At 40.9% G+C, this 22,178-nt stretch overlaps 2 protein-coding genes across 2 annotated transcripts in view; both read right to left on the reverse strand.

The window, feature by feature from the left end:
• LOC139029563 (ZNF474-ZNF475 readthrough) overlaps positions 1-22,178 on the reverse strand; it is a 65,713-nt gene that overhangs the window by 21,564 nt on the left and 21,971 nt on the right. The window contains exon 3 of the mRNA NM_001105012.3: positions 6,693-7,937. Within this exon, the coding sequence (NP_001098482.2) occupies positions 6,693-7,724 (1,032 nt within the window). The 5' untranslated portion in view covers positions 7,725-7,937. The remainder of the gene's footprint in view (positions 1-6,692; positions 7,938-22,178) is intronic.
• The window catches only part of LOC139029562 (zinc finger protein 474), a 39,136-nt gene continuing 21,971 nt past the window's right edge, over positions 5,014-22,178 (reverse strand). The window contains exon 4 of the mRNA NM_001435318.1: positions 5,014-7,937. Within this exon, the coding sequence (NP_001422247.1) occupies positions 6,675-7,724 (1,050 nt within the window). The 5' untranslated portion in view covers positions 7,725-7,937 and the 3' untranslated portion in view covers positions 5,014-6,674. The remainder of the gene's footprint in view (positions 7,938-22,178) is intronic.

Below are 22,178 nucleotides of genomic sequence, written 5' to 3' on the forward strand. Positions count from 1 at the left end.
TGGCTCCTTATCCAAAATAATCAAATATAGTCTACAAGCTCCCATCTTTTAAGGGAGCCTCTCTTAACCAAAAATCTCTATTTCTAGCCTACCTATTATTTCTCTCCCGATCCCTAAGCCAAATTTCTCAAAACATGTCCAATATCACCCATACACTCTGCAGCCCCCATCATGACTCTGAATGTGTTCTCTCCAAGTTTGTCAAACTAAATCCACATGGCCAAATCAAATAGATTTTCTGGCATTCACCTTTTTCCATCCTTCATCCTACCTCTGAATTGCGTACTGTTCCCCACACCCTTATTCTCCACATTTTCTCCTGTCACAGTGCTCAGGGCACCATACTCTCAAGTCATTTATCCAGCATTTCCAGTCAGTCATTCTCCAGCTTCTTCTTCTCTAACCCCTAAATACTGTGATGCTTCAGGGTGAGTCCTGGGTTGATTTTTCGAGTCCTACACTCATTCTGATGACTTTAAATATATATTAACCATGCACAAATATATTTCCCAGCCCAATTCCTCTTTTGAGATTCAAACTTATATATTTAGCCTGACTTATCTAGTTAGATGTCTCACAAGCATTTTTTTGCCAGTCTTATAGAAATTTTATTTTCTATTTGGGAAGAAAAGAATAAAGTCTTATAGTTACAAATGACCATAACCAAGAATGATTTTCAATGAATGATATAGTATAAATAGATCTCCATCTGCTTGCACTGTCTTAAGATATTATCTTGGCTCAAATCTTCCTCTGTCAATGTCTGTTGTGTTTAATAACTTAAGACATATACAGTCATCACAAATAAAACTGTCCTTCTACTGCTCACTGGTTACACATATGTTCTGTGCTTACCCAATCCCACCCACTGTAGAAATTTCACCATTCTTTCAGATCTATTTAAAATGTCTCTCACAAGTGTTGTGAACTCAGTTATGTCCAGAATGGAACAATTGGTCTTCATCCACAACAGCCTGTTTCTTAAGTTTTTCCCATCTTAGAAAGTGATAGAACTGGTACAGTTGCTCAGTTTAGAAATCTGGGAGTCATCCTCAACCCTCTTCCTTACTCTTCCACACCCTTCCACATCCCAACTATTACCAGGTTCTGCCCACTGTCCCTTTTTTTCTGTCTCTGATACCAACACCCTAGGCTAGGCTTTCATTCACTTTCACCTGGATTCCTGCAACAGCCAAATAACGGGTGTCCCTATGTCCACTGGGCAACTGTGCTGTTTCCACAGCTTTATCATGTGTACCTGCCCCTTCCTTCATTCGATTCTAACTACTTGTGGACTTTTTAGTTCCATTTTAAGATCTTTCTTACCTCAAGGCCTTCACACAGAATGTCTCCTCCTTCTGCCCTTCTCTTCCCCCAACATCCTCTTGGCTAATGTTTTCACACCTTCCATGTCTCAGCTGAAATGTCACTTCCTCCCAGAGGTTTTCTCTAACCAAGAACCTGAATGTCCACCTCCCACCATTAGACACTGTCACATTACAACTTGAAATTTTATATTTATTTTTATTTACTTCACGTCATTTCCTCCATATGGCTAAAAACCAGAAGATCAAGAACTGTGTCTTTTTAATGATTCTACATTTAGTACTTAGTGCAAAGTAAGTGAAGTCGTTTAGTCATGTCCAATTCTTTGCGACCCAATGGACTGTAGCCCACCAGGCTCCACTGTCCAGGATTTTCCAGGCAAGAGTACTGGAGTGGGTTGCCATTTCCTTCTCCAGGGGATCTTCCCGACCCAGGGATCAAACCCAGATCTCTCACATTGCAGGCAGATGCTTTACCATCTGAGCCACTATGGAAGCTCAAGAATGCCTAACTAGAATGATCTGTTGAACGAACAAACTTTGGTCCTCTTAACCCTGCTTAACTAACACTCATAAGCCTGGCAGCATAGCCCTACCCTTTTTGTATAACACATATGCTTCTCTCTTTAGCAACATAAAAAGGTGTGGGTCTCTGGAGTTAGACACATCTGGCTCTGACACCCACAACTGAACCCACTGTGTGACTCTGGGTTAGGTGCTTAACCTCAGTTTTTCCACTTGGAAAGTAGGGAGATAGTATCTGTCTTATAGTAATATTATGAAGATTAAAATGAGGACATGGACATAAAGCACTGGCCATAGATGCATTCAGTACAGGTTATCTCCCTGTATTGCATGCCTCCTAATAAGCTCCAAACACTTTTTACCTGGGTTGGGAAGTTGGCACCCACTCCTGTGTTCTTGCCTGGAAAATTCCATGGACAGAGGAACCTGGCGGGCTACCGTCCACGGGGTCACCAAGAGTTGGACACTACTGAGCGACTAAGCACAGAGCACAAGCACTTTTTACCACACACACACCTTAACAGTGTTTCACGACGTGAGCCCATTCACTCTGCCCTTCTGAGTCTTTCTGAGTCTCTGATTGTGACCTTCTAACTAGGAGGTTTGCTTTTGGAGAATGAGATACTTAGCAATGGAACAGCACTGATGATATTAAACCAAATACATAATGGTAGTCCTAAATAAATGGAATTTGTATTATAAGGGCACATTCTCAAATATATTTGGAGGTAACACAAAGAGAAAGGCAGTAAATAATATTTTTGAGTGTAGAAGGCATTACTCTAAAAGAAAACACCAGATGGCAGCACCAGATGCTAGAGATGTGCCTTATGGGATTGTAGCTCAGAACTCTAGGATGCTGCTGCTGCTGCTGTTGCTAAGTCACTTCAGTTGTGTCCGACTGTGCAACTCCATAGATGGCAGCCCACCAGGCTCCCCCATCCCTGGGATTCTCTAGGCAAGAATACTGGAGTGGGTTGCCATTTCCTTCTCCAATGCATGAAAGTGAAAAGTGAAAGTGAAGTATAGCTTAAAACTACATTCAGAGAGACAAACCTTTGTTAAAAAAAGAAAAAGACAGATCTCCCTGAAGAAAAATAATGCCTATTTTATAACATAGTATCAGATTTTTAGAAATAGTGTTTCACATGTTATCATCAAAATACTAAGAAAATAACCCCAAGCATTATGTAATTAATAAAAGATAGTTAAACAAAGCGTTCATTCTGGGTTGTAGTTATACTTAATTAACTGTCAATCTGTGTTTCAGTTAGCCAGAAAGGCCTTAAGTTAAAGACTGAAATACTATCAGCTTATGGAAAAGGGCAAACTTTTTCCCAAATATTAAAGGCAAATATTAAAATGTGTTCACTCATATTAAAATAAGGGTCAATAGTGACCTCCATTCTTACACTTCCAGCATCACTTAGGACACTGCTTGCTAAAATAGAAATCAAAGGATCACATTAAGCTCCAAATTAAACTTTAAACTGATAATCTCTAGTTTCCCACATTATGCATCAAATTTCACCTGCAAGTAACATGACTTTTAAAATCTTGCTAAACTGGATATTGCTTGCTCAGGCTTTCCTTCTTCTAGAGGGAAAAGGGGGAGTGCGGTGCTGCTCTGAAATCACGTAACAGTAGAACAAACCCTTTTAAATAAAAATCCGCTTTGTGGATGTCATTCTTCTTTCATACTGCTTGGGGTCTTTCACAATGTCACTGTGAAATCAGAGAGAGTGAATTCAGTCTTAGATTTTGGATGACAAGCAATGGGACAAGTTCAAACCCATCCCGTGGTGAGCGGCAAAGCAGAGCTGGTGCAGAATGCCCATTGATGACTTGGGTTGGGGGGATTGTCTTAGGGATCTCGGCATTGTTTCTTTGTTTAGATTTGACTGAAGGGTAACAGGAGCATTTGTCATCAGAGAACGGAGCCAGTCTATGCAGGAGGAACACTCTGAGCGGAGGGTAACTCACTCTGCCAGCGACACAGTCATTGTTGCCCAACTGCAGTGAACTGTTTCCAAGTTCTGTGGTCATAATTCTGAAAATGTTTTTCTCACCTGAGTTCGCTTCGAGATTGAGCCCCCTGAAAACACTGGGCAAGGTCGCTGATTCTAACATGAGTTCAGATCAAGGATTCTAGGGGGAAATTGTTCTAACTGGCATAAGGGAAAAGGAAGCAAACATCTGAACTGAAAAAACCGTGCGTGTGTCTCACAGTCAGCCAAAAGTCGGCCGCCACAGGCAGACAAAATTCTGAAATCCAATAATGCACAGGGCGTTTTCTTTATGGAAATGAACGATTCACTGCACTATCTAAATCTTACATAATACAAAGAAAAGAAAAACAGCAATAGACAGAGTCTAATAACAACTGCAACAGAAAACTACGTTCCCCAGGAGAGGCTTTCTGCCGAAAGCGCAACGCAGTGGCAAATGTCTTTTCAAGGGAAGGAATAAAGTCTGTTGGTTCAAGAGGTCTTATTCCTCTTGGAAGCCTAGGAGTTTTCTCCATTTTAATGAACCCTAGCTTGCTCCAGATCTGGCAGCTGAAGGGACCCTAGGTTGGATGACCTTACCATGCCCTCCACTAAAGCCTGTGTGGTCCCCAAACAGGCCAAGGCACATCTGACGGTGGTGGGTGCCAGTTCCTCACTGACACGTGCCTTTTCAGCTCAGGAGCAGAGTTGGCTGTGCTCTGACATAGCTGTCGTGTCCTCTTGATGCCTTTGTTTTGACGGACTCCCTCTGATCTAAACGTGAAAGTCACTGACAGCCATCACTGGCCTCCTGTCCTGACAGTCTCCTCTCCAGATGACTCAGTGAGTCAGGAGGTGTCCTCCTGTGAAGCCGGAGGCCCCGGCCAGCCTCTTTTAGCAGTTGTGACTGAGAACATGCTATGCTCAGCCTGCTGGCTCCACTCTTGGAAGCACAAAGTCTGGGTTACAACAACAAGCATGAGCATTCTGACCACACTCTTCCCTATCTCAAGTTCTGTAACGAGAACATTTAAAGAAAATGCATACAATCAGGAAACAGTGCTGAATGTCAGAACACTAACGGGAGTTCTTGATTTGTGCCTCTAAGACATGGATTCTTTTGCTCGCTGAATCCAGACCCCACACGTTTTGGAAGAAAAGCAACAGCCAAAAGATGAGAAAAACAGTTCATGTTTATGAGACCAGCCTGAAGCCCATGCCACACTTACGAGTTTGGGTTTTCATTCGGCAAAGAAACTAGCTGTTCTTTCTTCAAGTTCATCGGAAAATATGCCCATTAGTCTGACTCTTCGGCTTTAGGATCATTGTTTTGGAATCTCTAAGCCAGCAAGTGAAAGATCATTTCATTTTAAACATGGAAGTTTGGAAAAAGTACCTGACTTTTGCCCAAGTAATGCAATAAAAAAATAAAAAAGTAATGAAGAACAACTGGATTAAAAATAAAAGATGTCTTCCCACCCCCCAATCAGTCTGGTTTAACTGTTTACATTAGCTTGGGTTACTTTGCTTCTGCTGCTGCTAAGTCGCTTCAGTCGTGTCCGACTCTGTGTGACCCCAGAGATGGCAGCCCATGAGGCCCACCCCCCCGCCCCCGTCCCTGGGATTCTCCAGGCAAGAACACTGGAGTGAGTTGCCATTTCCTTTTCCAATGCATGAAAGTGAAAAGTGAAAGTGAAGTTGCTCAGTCGTGTCCGACTCTTCACGACCCCATGGACTGCAGCCTTCCAGGCTCCTCCATCCATGGGATTTTCCAGGCAAGAGTGCTGGAGTGGGGTGCCATTGCCTTCTCCGTTGGGTTACCTTAGTTTCCTGAAAATAGTTCACTTAAAGGACCTCTACAGGTGGGGCGTTTCAAGCAGCAAGTCATAGAGAAAAGACCTTGACCTCCTCCTATCTCTCATGATTTGATGTTCTGTAAAGTGTGACACGTGGCAGGACAACCACTATCCTGGCTTCACGGCAGAATGAAGCACATGGACCACACTTTATCTTGCAGGTAGCCACCCTCATAAGCAACCTTCCCCAATCCTGGTTGATGATGAAATTTCAGGTCAAGACCCAGTGACACTTCACTATATAGGCTGGGGACCCCTAGGGTCATGCTTATTTACAACTGCCCAAATCAGGGGTCACAGCCTGGTGTCTGACCCAAACATGGGGTACAGAGCAGCAGCAGGAACTGAGTATTTCCCAGATCCATGAACACACCTAGGTGACTCTCGGTCTGTGTGGGAGTTAATTCCCCATATACTATAGCCATGTAAGCATTAAAAGAAAACATGCTGCACTTTAGAGCGTGTTTAGTTCTACAAGTGCTCCAGTGTTTAATTACTGCTAAAGTCATTTGGGGTTTTTGACACAGATTCTATTTTAGTACGATAAACTCAGCATAACCCAGTGTTGCCAAAAGTGAATTCCTAAGGTAGATTACTAAAATAAACCAGTAATAAATATTGGCTGTTGGACTGGGAATTATATCTCTGTAATGTAGACACAGCATTACTGACTCATTTTCAAATAACAATCTCTCCCAAGGATTATTGGTATGAGGGATTCAGAGAAGAAAGAAGTCCATCTCTCTTTTAGGCAGCAGAATGAAAGAGGACCAGGGACCCACTGGGCAAGGATGTTTTTATATCTGCTGTGCCAATGGAGATATAGCCCCAGAGTCCAAGAGGGGGTCAACTTAGGTTTCACTGAGGCAGAAATGGGCATTGAAAGAACACCATCCTAGGGGATGAGGCAGCTGATTCTGGGGGCATTTTTCTCTCATTCCCCTGGAGGTAGAATGTATCCCCAGGCTACCCGATGCATATCATGTGGCACAAATTACCTTATCAGTCACAGGGGGTGCTGCCATGTTCCTCTGAGGCTTGGGATTAGTGGACTCTTTCAGGCCACCTCTACTCCCTAATGTCAAATCCTGAACTTTTGGCCCACTAGGTTGAGCTTTACAACTTCTCTGGTGTACTGGAAGGCGGTCGGGGGCAAAGGTCTGACTACAGTTTGGGCAGGACACGAGCTGGCCTTGACGTGGCCCTGCATGTTTGGGCTGTCCAGTGAGAAGGGGCTGAGGCTTCTGTGGGAGTGGCTGGCGGAACTCCCTGGGGAGTCGGTCATTCTCTACTTTCCACTTTTCCAGGCATTTGGGCTCATGGATAGGAAGGGACAGGGTACCAAATTCCCTCCCACAGATGTAGCAGATGACAGTCCTTGGTCGGGTTGTGATGCCACTGGAAACTTTCTTGAGACCGGCAAGATCATCAGATCTGTCCAGGCTTGGTGCCCTGGGCCCCTCAACCTTCTGCTTGCAGCTTCTCTGATGAACAAGAAGCCGGTCTGGCAAGAATGTGCGGCCACAGGTCTCACAGGGCAGCAGCTGAGCCTGGGAACTCTGGAAGGCGGCCTCATTCGCTGCCTGAAGACTGTAGGACCCACTTCCGCTGAAAGGAGGTGGTTTGGAAGGTTCTGGCCTCCTCAGGTGCTTGGGCAACTTGCTGTTTTCAACACGCCACTTCTCCAGGCACTGGGGTTCGTGAATGCCAAGGGATTGGGACCCAAATTCTCGGCCACAGATATAGCATACCCGGAACCCGGGCCTGCGGGATGGGATCACGGGGGGCCTGGGCTGACTTCCAGACATAATCCTCCTACTGGACTGCTTTGAGAGAATTACAGTTCCAGGTCTGTTTTTCCGAGGGTTCGTCTTTATTTTTTCACCCCGATTGTCACGCTCTATTTCTGGCAAGAAGCTAGAATGGGACTCACCAAATAGAACAGCTTGGTTTATAAGAAAGGTGGGCTCTTTGGAATGGTGGAAAGACTGTTGCAATGTGGAAACCCTTTTCTCCTCTTCTCTTTCCATTAACAAAGAAGGCTTTCTCTAAGGCTTGCTCTGATTTCAGGCCAGACGCATTTTGGGCTTCTGCTTAGAGTGAAGGTTAGTCAGGTTGGCTGTCTTGGGGTTCCACATCGTAGCCAGTACCTTAGACCCAAAGACTGTGACTCAGAGCTTCATTGCAGGGTAGCAGTCTGGAATGCTGGAAAGTCCCCATGAAACCTCAGATGCCTCCAAGATCTGCAGGGGAAATATAAATCAACAAGTTATTGCATACACACACATTCACACACACACATTCACGTGCGCACACACACATATTTTAAGCTGATAAAGAGCAGTGATTTTTTTGACTGAGCATCCTCTTTGGCTATCATAATAACTACACATAGGATTTGTTCAGTAAATGTTGGAATAAATATGAAAAACATTTCTGTTATGAACAGCACTGTTACCGTATCAAACGTTCGATACTGCAAAGGAAGATGGACAATTATTGCACATCTCGACACATATGGTATGAACCAAGAGGCATGGTAGTGAGATCATGCAGGAGAGAACCGAGGCTTCTGAAAACTAGATTAATGAAACTGCGGATCAAGTACAAAAGACGTTCCATTACCTTAGGGATTCTTTTTAGTGCCATGGATCCCTTTGTCAGTTCTTTGAAGCCTATGGACCTCTTCCCAGAATAATAATTTTAAAAGAAAAATATAAAATTCTTACTAGTACAAGTGAAATGAATTTTATTGAAATAATTTATCAAATATTTTTAGTTGTGATTTCTCTTTTACTTGAGCTATAGTCACAGGCCAGACTTTTTGAGTGTCCATGAGTCTAAGATTAAGAACCAGCAGAAGTAATTAAAGCTTGAACAGGAAGATTATCAGGAAGCCTTCAGAGTGAGTTAAGCTTCTTGTAACCTACCAGGTATCCACTCTTCTTTATTATGGGACTGGAGTATTAATAAATTATGGCTGTAATTGTCAAGCCAAGAATGCAACCTTGGGCTCTATTCTTCCTGGTGGTCTGTCTGTACACCTTCCCTAGGATGAAGATGCTCAGACTTCAGTTGATGTTCCTTTAACAGATGTTGTATTCATGTTCTTGTTTTATACAGATATATCTTCTTATAGACATCAATCTACTTGTCAAACTATCTTTTTTTTAAATAAACACATGGCCAGCAATTTTCCTAAACTAGAAGAAAGGGCTGATAAGATCTCATTACAGTCAGAAGCCAAAGGAGTTTTTACCTTGGGGAAAGGCATGAGTCAGTTTTATCCCGGTCTACAACCCAGCTCAAGAAAGATTATCTTCAAAAGTCTTAGGACCTTCTTCATTTCCTGAAGGATGACCTCACTCTGGATTAGGGGTTCTTTAGCATTGGCTCCCATTCACAGAGGGAGCGGCACCTGATCTGAAGCTAGACCCAACAGCCCACGGCAGGCACTTGAGTTCAAGCGCACCAAGGACAGCTGTGCTGGTTGTATCAGAACACTGTTCAGGCACTGCGGTTGACAAGGGACAAAAAGCTGTGAGATCTGCACTCAGTTCCTGCATTTTGGTGCCAAGAGAAGTGTGAATCTTTGCAATTAAGGCTATCAAATCAGCTCTGGCACAGAAAAGGAAGTTATTCTTCATTTTGACAGATCCTAAGACAGTGATATTAACACATGTGACATAAGAATGTGCTGGCCCCAAACAGAATGACCAACACAGAAAATGAGGCTTGGAGAAACAAAATTTATCACTTGATCATCACCATCCAAAAGAGAAAGTGGCTCTAGAGAACACAAAGAATCCAGTAAAATTATTTCATTAGATTTTAAACAGCACATGGGTAAAATAATCCCCCAAACCATTCTGCTTTGTTGGTTCTGATTTATTATTAATCAAGGACTTCCTGTTTTAGTTTCCCATTTTCCTTGATACCAAGAAGTTGCAGATAGCAAAAGTATTTAAGGAGACCAATAGGAAAAATTACTGCAATCAAATAAACTAAACTTGTGAAACTTCCCTAAACTTGCTTACAATCTTCCCTCTTCACCACGCTGCTCCCCGCAGATGAGAATTCTGAGAAAGCCCCATGACTTGCCCCAATAATTCGTCCATCTCTTTTATGTTAAAGATAACTAATATTTATTTAATGCTAACTATGCATCAGCCATTGTACTAATTTTTATGTACATAATTATAGTTAATTCTCAAATGATTATCAGACAGGTATTATTATTTTAATTTTTACAAATGAATAAACTATGACTCAGAAAAGACAAGTAACTTGCCCAAGACAGTCAGTTTCTAAATGACAGAACTGGGAATCAATTCCAGCTCTCTTTGGCTTCAGTCCTTGACTCTTTCCATTATTCATTCTGTCTAAAATTCCACCGACAGAGCTTCTTAAGTTTTTATCCCTATTTTAATGTACAATTCATATGCCCCATGGGTTTATGAAGGTAACTAAGCTCTCACCCGCTTTTATGCTCCCCTTTAGAAGAAGGAAGGGGTGAGAGAGAGGAGGGGAATAGGGCACAGAAGAAGAGAAATCTTTGAGATGGAAAAAGCAGGTGAGAAATCAGGGTTACTGAAGGAAGACAGCGTTTCTCCTTAAAGCAACAGGGATCATTTTATTTTGCTGTGAATAATTTTCTAGAAGAAGTTATTCTCTGTATGATGTGCAAAACATACCCTTTCCTGATCTCATCAGTATCCTTAAGAAAAATCTGTACTACTAGCCACAGAGGGTGGGTGAGGGGAATTGGGGTGCAATAGTGGGTGCAGAGTGAAAGTGAAGGCTGCCCAAAGAGGTCAGATTGGCATTCAGTCTGCAGCCCTGTCGCTACTTTGATTAGGGATGGATCTTTATGCATGAAGGCATTCACGCATTTTCTCTGCAGCAAAAAATGACAAAGAATCATAACATTTCCATTGAATCTTCATCTTTTCTTTTTTAATCATCCTCATTCCTCCTTCAATGTCCTCCTGAAAACTGTCTTATTGTGATTAAAGGTATCAATGTATGGAAAATGAGGTAGCTAGGACCAAGTGAAATTTGGGGAGACTGAGGTGTTTACTAGAAAAATTTATGATATTTCTGTCAATGATTCTGCTAAGGCAATGCGACAAGGCACAGCATGGTCAGTTGCTCTATCCTATAAGTTCTAAAAGTGAAAGTGCTAGAAAATACTAACTACATATACTTAAATCACTTAAGAATTTGGCCTGTCACCCAGACACATTGTAAAGCAACGTTGCTAGTTTATAAAGAGAACCACTTTGCAAAGCCAGCCAATTTCACCCCAAGCATCCATGAAGAAATATTCACTCCAGTTGGCCTGAATTATTCATTTTGACCATATTTGCACATAGGCCATTTAAAGAATGTCTTGGAAGGCATCATGTTTTATCAATATGATGCCATTTTTCCATGCCCTTTGGACTTCATGGGAAGGGCGAGACAAACTCACGAGGATGAATATAATAACCATGAAAATCCAAAAACTATCTTAGCATTAGGGGGAATTTCTCTAAAAGAGAGGGGAAAGAACACAAGTAGAAGTATGTGGTCTTCTAAAAAATAATTTAGTTCTTTAAATTATATGGTGATACATGACCCCTTCTAAAAAATAATTTAGTTCTTTGAATTATATGGTGATACATGATCCCTTCTCCGCTAGTATAGAATCCAAATCCTTTAAACGGACAGATGAATAAAAATGAATAAATAAGAAAGGTAGACTTGGGTTTTATGCTGCCTCTGAGAAAAATTATAAAATAGAGAAAGTTTGTCTTCCATGTCCTCCTTTGACCCCATTCAGTAGCCTCCCCTGCTCAGTACCCTCATATACACTCTAGTCTTCTTACTGATGAAATCTTGCTTTCAAAACAGAGCTGATACACTAAGGCTTACAATTGATGAGGTAATATCCCTCCCAGAGTCTGGCAGAGATGGCTAGTTTCCTGTTAATAGTTATTCTGCCAGAACTCCCTCAAGTTAATAGAGCCCCACTTTCTAGCTGGCACATGATTTCCTAGCCAAAAGTCTACAGGCTTCTTGGTAGCTAGTGGAAGTACTGTGTGGCACTTGGAAAAACTCTTCTTGAAAAGTAGGGGACCAATCTACTCCTCTTCTTTTCCTTCGTTCTGATGACTGATGGCTGGAGCTCTAGCAGCCGTCTTGGGGCAGATTATATTCATGTAACACTTAACATGACAGAGTAGAGATATGGATGAATTTGGGTCCTTGACAATGCTACAGCTATCTTAGAAACTCTGGAGTGACTTCCTTGGGCTTTATTTACATAAGAGAAATAAATGTTTTTTGGTGGGTTTTTTTTTTTGTATTTTAGTCACTTTTTAAAAGAGTCTTTAACTCATATGAAAACCTAATACTAATTGAGTTATAGTTTAATAGTTAACATGGAGCTAGGCACAAAATGAATTAAAACAGTGGTATTTCAAACTTCAAGATCTTTTTTTTGATGAGAAAAAAAGTTGAAAGGGTTTATAGGGCAAAATTGACTTATTAAGTATATACTTTCCCCTAAAAATCAGAAATGAAAAAGCTTAGAACTGTAAATACTGAGCCACTGGTTCTTAAGAAACTGATTCACGATACTTTTTCAGAATTATTTTTTTAGAAAAAAATTAATGACATTTACCTCAGGAGAACAGAACCTTATTTTCCCCATGAGCTTTTGAAAGACTGAGAAGGCATCATTGTTGTGCCAGCTGTTAATGCACTGTCTCTGTATTCCATACTCTCTCTTCTATATCCAGCTTTGTGATGCTGGCACTGGGACACCGCACGCCCCATTTCTGCTTAGCCAGTCAGCTCTGCATTATGATTTACTAATACCAGTACTGGAGGGAAAAGGTGAGGTTAGAGGAGAGAGAAGACTTGCATCTTTTTAAAGGGTTTCCTGTCTGCTTTTGTTCCTGTATTATCCCAGCAATACTTCTTTATCCCAGCAAAAGCAGTTCTTTCCTGAAGCAGCACCTGAAACCAGTTTACAGTTTTTCCAATATTTGCAAATCAAACTGAATTTCCCCTCCCCCACCAGGCAGCACCATCAGCCAGTCTGTTCTTCCTCTGTGGAAATAAGATTTTTGGCTCCCTAAGGCGCTTCTTCTAAATTTCTAAGTCCTAATAATTCAAACCTCTTCCCTTTGTCCTTCAGCACTAGGAATGGTAGGTAGCTGCTGCTTCCCTTCTATAGCAGTGTTTTTTTTTTTTTTTTTTTTTTAACTCTGCTAGTTACCTAGGTAACAACTTCATTCCTGGTCAACAATTCTTTATATTAAATTCTCTCTGTTTAAATGACTAGTATGGTTTCTGTCTCCTGACAGATACAACTACTCTTAGAATATAAGTAATAAAAATCTGTGATGTTCAAGCTTCATATTAGCTTACTATTGCAATAAATATAAACTAATTATTTCATAGTGTCTCAGAAACCATGATGCTTAATATTCAACTCTCAACTCATTCAGACCACTGAAAACATACCTGTATAATGTTTACATAACCACTAGCTTCCAAAAGCTAGAAAATGTTGTTCCTCCATTTGTGATCAACTGAATAAAATCATAAGGGGAAATCTGCCATTTTAAGCATATTTGTGCTTTTCTTAAGTTTATATTATACTTTTCCTCCACTGACTACCTAGCCATGAGGCCCCCACTGCCATAGAGGGATTTACAGAGTATATCAATCCCAGTCATAGATCAAGGATGACTGAGAAGTGTTGAGGGGAGATCAATAACTTTTCAGTCTGGCTGGTTCCCTACACTCCCTTCTGGATGAAGCACCTGGGCCAGCGGCATTTGCAGTTCCCAGTAATTTTGATGTACGTGGACAGCAACTGGGAACTGGAGGTGGTATGGTTTGGGAAAGACAGGAGCAGTGTCTGAAAGGTAAAAAATGGAAACACTTTCAGAAAAGCCATTTAGTCTGAGGCATGATTTTGATGGAATCTGGCTGTCCATATTGATATTCCCAGGCTGATTTTGAATAATTAATGAAAAATTTCCCCTTCCTTGTCTCTCCTTCACTATGAAGAACTTTAAACCAAGATATAAGTTCTTTCACTTTTATTCCATCTAATTGTCAGGTGTAACCATAGTCTATGGTGTTAGGAAAGCTATGAAAACCAAAAATGGGAGAAATGCATTCTTTATGCCTCTAAGTAGAAACTTCTGCAAAGACATTTTATGTTAAGGCTCATAATACCACCCCATGAAAGCTATTGTTAGACCAAGCCTGCAATTTTCACTCTATATTGAGTATTCAAATCACAGAGTACTCAAGAGTCATAAATGCCACACAGGTATGACCGTGTAATTGCAATATTGACATTTGGAGTGGTGGAGAACTGGTTCTGGAAACCACCAGGACAGTTGCATTAGAGGCCTATACTGTACAGAAATTCAAAGGCTAGACAGTGGGAGAGTCAGGCCACTGAATAACAAACAAATCCACATAACATTTTTTTCTGACACCTAGGATAGTTCTATCCCAATAACATAACTATTCCAATAGTTTTTTTCAAGACTTTAAAGAAATAGTTCATAGGCCAGATATGGCTCACAGATATGCTCTTTTTGGCCTGGATAGAGTTTAAAATGTTTGAGCTAGTTGCCATTATTTTAAAATTTACAAATGTCACACAAAATTGTTACTGGGAGTTTCTCTTGAAAAAGTGGAAGATCTGGCCTAGAGGCCATCTACCAGTGTGGCAACATTGCTGGGATACGGAGTAAGGTTGAAACCGTAGATCAGACAGCCAAGCTTTACTCTTGAAAAGTTGCTCATCAGCCGCTTGTTCAATTCACAATTCATGCTTGATTCTCAGACTCATTTCAGTTTGTGACCTTTTGTGATTCTCACTTTAACATGTCCCTTTCCTCCATTTTTCTTCTCAGCTGAATATTTGAAAATCATTTTAAGGAGCACTTGCTCTCAGAAAACTGAGAACCCAGCTGAAGTCTTTTCTAATGGAGATAATTACTAAAAACATGACATATTTATTGGTAAAAATTCAGAAGGGAAACTTCCTAGTAAAAATTGAATCAGGATGAAATACTTGGTTCAAGGAGGTAGGGAAATATCCAGGGCAAAAAAGAAAGAATCAGTGACCTGAGAAGGAATTTTCATACATTATTAAAGGGCCACAGGAAATGATGAACCTAGTTTTGGAAAGAAAAAAAAAAATCAAGAAGCCTGTGTTTGGATCAACCACAAGGGAGATGATAAAAAAGGGGGAAAAAAGAAAGAAAGGAAAAAGAAAAACACAAACAGGCAAGAAATGTGTATGTGGAGACCATCTGAATTTCTTGGAAACATTCCCATAATTGTTTAGTTATTCATTGATATAATAAGAGCTACTCTTCTGCTTTAGACAGCAGCCCCTGATTTACCATTAAATGATTCCCCAGATGGAGAATGTTGGATATCTTAAGTTATTAGATACAGAAAGAATCAGTCAATAAGAAGAACCATAAGTAAGCTACTAATAATAAAGACTATTGTTGCCTTTCCAAGATTTGGGCTGGAAATACTTCCTAAGAGACTTATACTTCCTTGTAGGGATTTTAGAATTTGATGACTTTTTTCTTTCTGCCAAGTTGACCACTTCATCAAGTACCATCTACGTTAGTTTAAACTGAAAATGGTTAAGAACAGCACAGTAATTCCTTTTCAATAAAGAATGACATATTCAATATCCATGAAGTGTTTAAATCTGATCTATTGATAAAAACATGGAGGAGGGGGGAGAACTACGGATACTCTTGTTTTAGTATTAAATTTTAAAGAGACTTACAAATAGATTCATTGTTTACTAGTTCCCGTCATGTGATATGCTTGCACACAGTTCCCACTGCCTTCATGCTCTTGATTTACTGTCTCAGAGGGCTAACTCAGTGCAGTATCTTTGGCAAAGACTTCCAAGCCACAGTGTTAGTGTCAGAAGTACAGTCACTAGACTAGTGTCTCCAGGTTGAAACAAACACAACGAAGAATACAGCTGCCCTTGATGGGACATTCCTGGCCAAGACAGATGGGCCTCACAGTATCCCAGAGGAAACTTTTTTAACCACATCACCCTCTTACCCTCCAAAAGCCTCAAAGTTGTGCCTTAGCTCTACCCGCCTCCAGGAGGTCAGTACCTCCCAAAGCCTGGCTAATGCTTAAATTGATCATCATTACCGTTCATTACAGACATCAACACCCTTTGTTAATAATGCTCTCTCCACCCAAAGCTGTTTCTGAGGAAAGTCACTGGGAAGGAAGTCAAAAACAGGGCAGAGCCCATAAGGCGGGCTGAGTTTCTGCTGTGTGTGAATGAATGCGCTTCTATTTTCTGATACGTGTAGCATGTCTTCTCTGGAGGTGACTCTGGAGACTGGGTCATTTAGGTACATCCACCAGCTGAAGACTGTTTCTGAATAGGGGCTTTTTGTTGCTCTGCTCCCTGCATCGCTCATCCTCCTATGTATACAGAAGTCATTAAAAAGCTATTGTTATTCATTTGACATCTCTGAGTGTTGTGAACAAGAAACTCTTTCACAGACCAGATGGTTTGAGCTTGTTGATGGGTAGAATCCTCCACTCCAACCTCTTATTGCCCAGGAAATCTTACCGAGCCGATCCCCGGCTGGAGAAAACCACTAAAAAGAGGCTGCTGGTGTCTACGAGAAATGTGTTCCTTCTCCGTGTCCCCAGAGCCCAGGCCAAACATAAAATGTGGTTGACAGCTCTTTACTTGCAAACGTTCTTAGCTTGTAGTTTAAATATTTTGCGGTTTCAAGTTTACTGAGAGCCTCCTTCCACCCCACGCCCAATAACTATCAAATAGCAAGGAAGTCAGTGAGAGTATCAACTGCTTTGTTCTCTTTTCCTTTAGTAAACAAAAAGAAGACCTGTATGTGTTTTAAGTTACACCTAGGATGGAAAGATTGGAATATTTGATTAAAATAATTCAATTTAAAATCAACTCTTTGAATGCTATTTTCTCCTCTTGCTTGTGTTTCTAGTGGGCTTTTTCTCCTTCCACTGCCTGTGCTTTCTCTTTGTTTCATTATTTCAAATGTTGGTCTGTCTCCACTTTAAGTCTAGAAAAACAACCCAATGGCATTAAGGACAAGGTGCCATCTGCAAGGGAGTGAAGGATGTGGCATCCTGTGGTTGACCCCACTGCTAATTTGCTCTAGACGGGTAAGACAACACAGACTGACTCAACACTAGTCAAGCATGTCTTACATTTCAACTCCACTATATTCTGGAGAAAACAGGATGAGAAGTGATAGGCCCCGCCTAATCACGCGAGTTCTCAAAAGTGGAGAACCTATCCATCTGGTGACAGAGACAGGACAATGGAAGGAAAAAGGGATGCAAGGAGCCATTGCTGATGCAAAAGTGGAGGACTGGGGCTATGTGTAAGCAATGTGGGTGGCTCTAGAAACTGGGGAGGGCAAGGAAACACCCACAGGGTTTCCGAAGGGACATCATCTGCTGACACCTTGATTTTACCCCAGGGCACCCATGTTGGGCTTCTGACTTATACAATGATAAGATGAGCTGGCTTTCTTTAAAGCTGCTTATTTTATGGTATTTGCTATAGCAGTAATAGAAGACTAAAACACCCCAAGAGAAAAATATCAGCACTGTGAATGCAGCCTTCTGAAAACTATTGCTCAACTAAGTTTTGGCCATCCTATAACCCAGAAAATTAATAGTCAGCTCAGGGTCACACCCAGCTTTAGTCTCCACTGGAAATACCACCAGAATGACTCCTTTCCAGGGGCCTTGTTGAGAAGCCCCAGTCACCTCTCTATAATGAGAATTACAGTACAATTCATTCTAGAGTAACAAAACATAAATATTCACATAACGTTATAGAGTGGGTTCAAGGATCTCTGTCTAACTCTTATGAGAACCCTCAACCAGTGTGGCTAAAGAAATAATCCTTCAGATTTTGCATTCTCTTCAGTGTGGTCTGGCTTTTCTGACCACAAGTCAAGCTTGCTCTTCCCTGTCCTCTTTGACTGTATTCTTTGTTTTGGTATCTGCACATTTGCAACTGGTAGTTCAGTTCAGTTCAGTCATGTCCAACTCTTTGTGACCCCATGAACCGCAGCATGCCAGGCCTCCCTGTCCATCACCAGCCCAAGTCTACCCAAACCCATGTCCATCAAGTTGGTGATGCCATCCAGCCATCTCATCCTCTGTCGTCCCCTTCTCCTCCTGCCCTCAATCTTTCCCAGCATCAGGGTCTTTTCAAATGAGTCAGCTCTTCGCATCAGGTGGCCAAAGTATTGGAATTTCAGCTTTAGCATCAGTCCTTCCAACGAACACCCAGGACTGATCTCCTTTAGGATGGAGTGGTTGGATCTCTTTGCAGTCCAAGGGACTCTCGAGAGTCTTTTCCAACACTACAGTTCAAGAGCATCAATTCTTCGGTGCTCAGCTTTCTTCACAGTCCAACTCTCACATCCATACATGACCACTGGAAAAACCATAGCCTTGACTAGACGGACCTTTGTTGACAAAGTAATGTCTCTGCTTTTTAATATGCTGTCTAGGTTGATCATAACTTTCCTTCCAAGGAGTAAGCATCTTTTAATTTCATGGCTGCAATCACCATCTGCAGTGATTTTGGAACCCCAAAAAATAAGGCAGCCAGTTTCCACTGTTTCCCCATCTATTTGCCAGGAAGCAATGGGACTGGATGCCATGATCTTAGTTTTCTGAATGTTGAGCTTTAAGCCAACATTTTCACTCTCCTCTTTCACTTTCATCAAGAGGCTCTTCAGTTCTTCTTCACTTTCTGCCATAAGGGTGGTGTCATCTGCATATCTGAGGTTATTGATATTTCTCCCAGGAATCTTGATTCCAGCTTGTGCTTCCTCCAGCCCAGTGTTTAGAAACCTGATTTTACTACATTCTGCTCCAGGTTAATTGACTACATTTCTTGTCAAAGTGCCACATGCATAAGCTTTCCCTTCAAATCATGAAAAGCCTTATAACTAGTCTCAAGAATGTTGAGATTTGTTCCCAGTGTACCTTCACAATTATCTATATCAATTATTCACCATTATTTTTCCTTTCTCATTTCACCCACATCTATCTTACCACATACATGCACATACATACAACCACTCACATCCATCTACAAAGTCATACATACACATCTATTTACATACTCAAATTTATCTACTCACTCACACCCACACACCTTCACACTAACATGCATCCACTCACACCTATATATACACACCCAATCACTGACACCCACGTACACCTACCCATTCACTTACATCCATACTCATACCACATCTAACAATTCATACATCTCTCTATACACTCACCCCACACCCATCCACTCACATTCATGTACATGCCCACACCTATCCTTTGACCATCCTCAGTCCTAAAGGAAATCAACCCCAAATATTCATTGGAAGGACTGATGTTAAAGCTGAAGCTCTAATACTTTGGTCACCTGATACAAAGAGTTGGAAAAGACCCTGATGCTGGGAAAGTTAGAAGACAAAAGGGGAAGGAGGCAGCAGAGGATGAGGTGGTTGGATGGTATCAACAACTCAATGGACATAAATTTGAGCCAACTCTGGGAGATAGCAAAGATCAAGGCAGCCTGGCATGCTGCAGTCCATGGGGTTGCAAAGAGTCAGACATGACTTAGCGACTGAACAACAACAAGAATGTTGATTTCCCTATAGAAAATGGGGAAATTTTATATTTTCTTATAACATGTATAACATACAATTGAAAAAAGATGACAAGTGAAGAAATGTTGAGAACATCAACATTTAACATTCAGAGACTAGGGAAAGGAAGTTCTTTGGTTTCCTAACAGGATCCATTACAGAGTTTACTCTAAAAGCACACTTTTAGTAGGAAAATAGATCCCTCTGATTTACAAAATGTACTTTATACCTAACTTCTTGAGACTATGTATACTACACACTGCCAGACTTGTCTATTCCTTCCAATTCTGAATTTCTGTTTAATGTTGCTTCAAACAGTTGCCACCATGTCCCATCTTATGTTGCTAGTAGCTGACATACGTCTAAACATTTTTGCTGAAAATCTTGACAAATACTTCTGGCCTAGATAGCAAACTTCTGCTATAAAATTTTGCTGCATTTAGACAGAGCTTCAAGAATGAAAGAATTTATCTCCAACAGTATCTTCCCTCTAAATGCTAAATCCATTCCCACTCCTCTTTCTGTGTGTGATAGGCTCAGGTTATTCAGATATTAATCAAGGTTTCACTTACACATCTGGGAAAAAAGTTAAAGTTCAAGCAAATTCTGAAATACACTGGTACAGTCTAATTTGCTAAGTAAGAGCAGAAAAAGCAACTCAGCCAAGAATTCAGTAATACTCTTTTAGTTTCCACTTTAAAGTACTTTTGCAATAAATTCAGGTCTATTTTAAACACTGGCTCCAAAATGTCTATCAGCTATGGAATCTTGGGATATGTAACTTCTCTATGCCTCAGTTTCACTTACATTTTGAAAGAATGATTGATACCTTGCAGAGTTATTGTGAGGATTAAAAGTAAGATAAAATGCTTAGCACAGAGTCTGGTAGGGGATAAATATGATATCATAATTGTTACTATATGGTTTTAATAGGTCTTCTTTCCCATATTTTCAATAATAACACTGCAGGCTTAAAAATGTAATTAGGTGACTATAGATTTTTAAAATTATTCTTCCTGTTTAAAAATAGTCTGAGGAAGTCCTAAGTTTTTATTCTGTAGCTAATTCAAAGAACATTTTATTCATATTTCATTAAAAGACACTCCAACATGTAGTCCTGAAAAGGAAAAAAATACTGAAAAATTTTGAGAAACATCACTACATTTTCTAAAGTTATCAGATCAAAGCAGTATGAAATATTTCAATTATGGTGCTTGTCATACTGATAGCCCCTGCTAAAGAAACCTGCCCCTTCTCCTCTGGACCAATGGCCCTGGGTGGTCACGTTCGGTAGCATATTATTCAACTCCCAATCCCCAAGCTGATTGTATCAGAGCTTGGGCACTGGACAAACCTATCCATCATAGGCTCATCAGCAGTAGTCTATGACATGGCTGGACATGAACGGATGAACTGATTTAATCACACTTAGTCTCTTGGGAAGGATAACAGCAATGGCTGCTAAAGCAGAAAAGAAAATAAGAAAGAGTTGTGAAGTTGGAGAACAGAAGCATGAAACATCACAGAAAGTAAATTATGCTTAAGAAGACAGAATATGTAGAAGAGCTAAATATTTCTCTGCTGCTGTTAAGTCGCTTCAGTTGTGTCTGACTCTGTGCGACCCCAGAGATGGCAGCCCACCAGGCTCCCCCATCCCTGGGATTCTCCAGGCAAGAACACTGGAGTGGGTTGCCATTTCCTTCTCCAATGCATGAAAGTGAAAAGTGAAAGTGAAGTCGCTCAGTTGTGTCCGACCCTCAGTGACCCCATGGACTGCAGCCTTCTAGGCTCCTCCGTCCATGGGGTTTTCCAGGCAAGAGTATTGCAGTGGGGTGCCACTGTCTTCTCCATCACTAATTACTAGAGAAATGTAAATCAAATCTACAGTGAGATAGCACCTCACACCAGTAAGAATGGCCATCATCAAAAAGACTATAAATAATAAAAGCTGAAGAGCATGTAGAGAAAGGGGAACCTTCCTACACTGTTGGTAGGGATGTAAACTAGTACATCCACTGTGGAGAACAGTATGGAGGATCTCTAACCAAATAAAAATAGAGTTACATATGATCCTGCAATGGGCTTCCCAGGTGGCACCAGTGGTAAAGAATCTGCCTTTATAGATCCTGCCAATGCAGGAGACATGGATTCTATCCTTGGGTCAGAAAGATCCCCTGGAGAAGGCAATGGCAACCCCCTCCAGTATTCTTGCCTAGAGAATCCCATGGACAGAGGAGCCTGATGACCTATGGTCCAGAGGGTTGTAAAGAGTTGGATGTGATTGAAGCGCCTTATCACACAAACATGAATGATCCTGCAATACCATTCCCGAGCATATTCCCAGAGAAAACTCTAATATGAAAAGATATATGCACCCCAATGTTCACAGAAGCAATATTTACAATAGCAAGCAACCTAAATGTCCATGGACAGATGAATAGATGAAGAAGCTGTGGAATATATATACAATGGAATATTACTCAGTCATAAAAAATGAAATAATGTCATTTATAGCAACATGGATGGACCTAGAGATTATTATACAAAGTAAGTCAGGTAAAGACAAATATCATATGATATAACTTACATATGGAATCTTTAAAAATGATACAAATGAAACTATTCACAAAACAGAAAGAGATCCACAGATATAGAAAACAAAATTATGGTTACCAAAGGGAAAATGGGGGAGGGGAGTGGCAGATAAAGTAGGAATCTGGGATTAACAGATACATACTACTCTATATA

Source organism: Bos taurus, chromosome 7 (genome assembly GCF_002263795.3).
Source record: "Bos taurus isolate L1 Dominette 01449 registration number 42190680 breed Hereford chromosome 7, ARS-UCD2.0, whole genome shotgun sequence".
NCBI lineage: Eukaryota > Metazoa > Chordata > Mammalia > Artiodactyla > Bovidae > Bos > Bos taurus.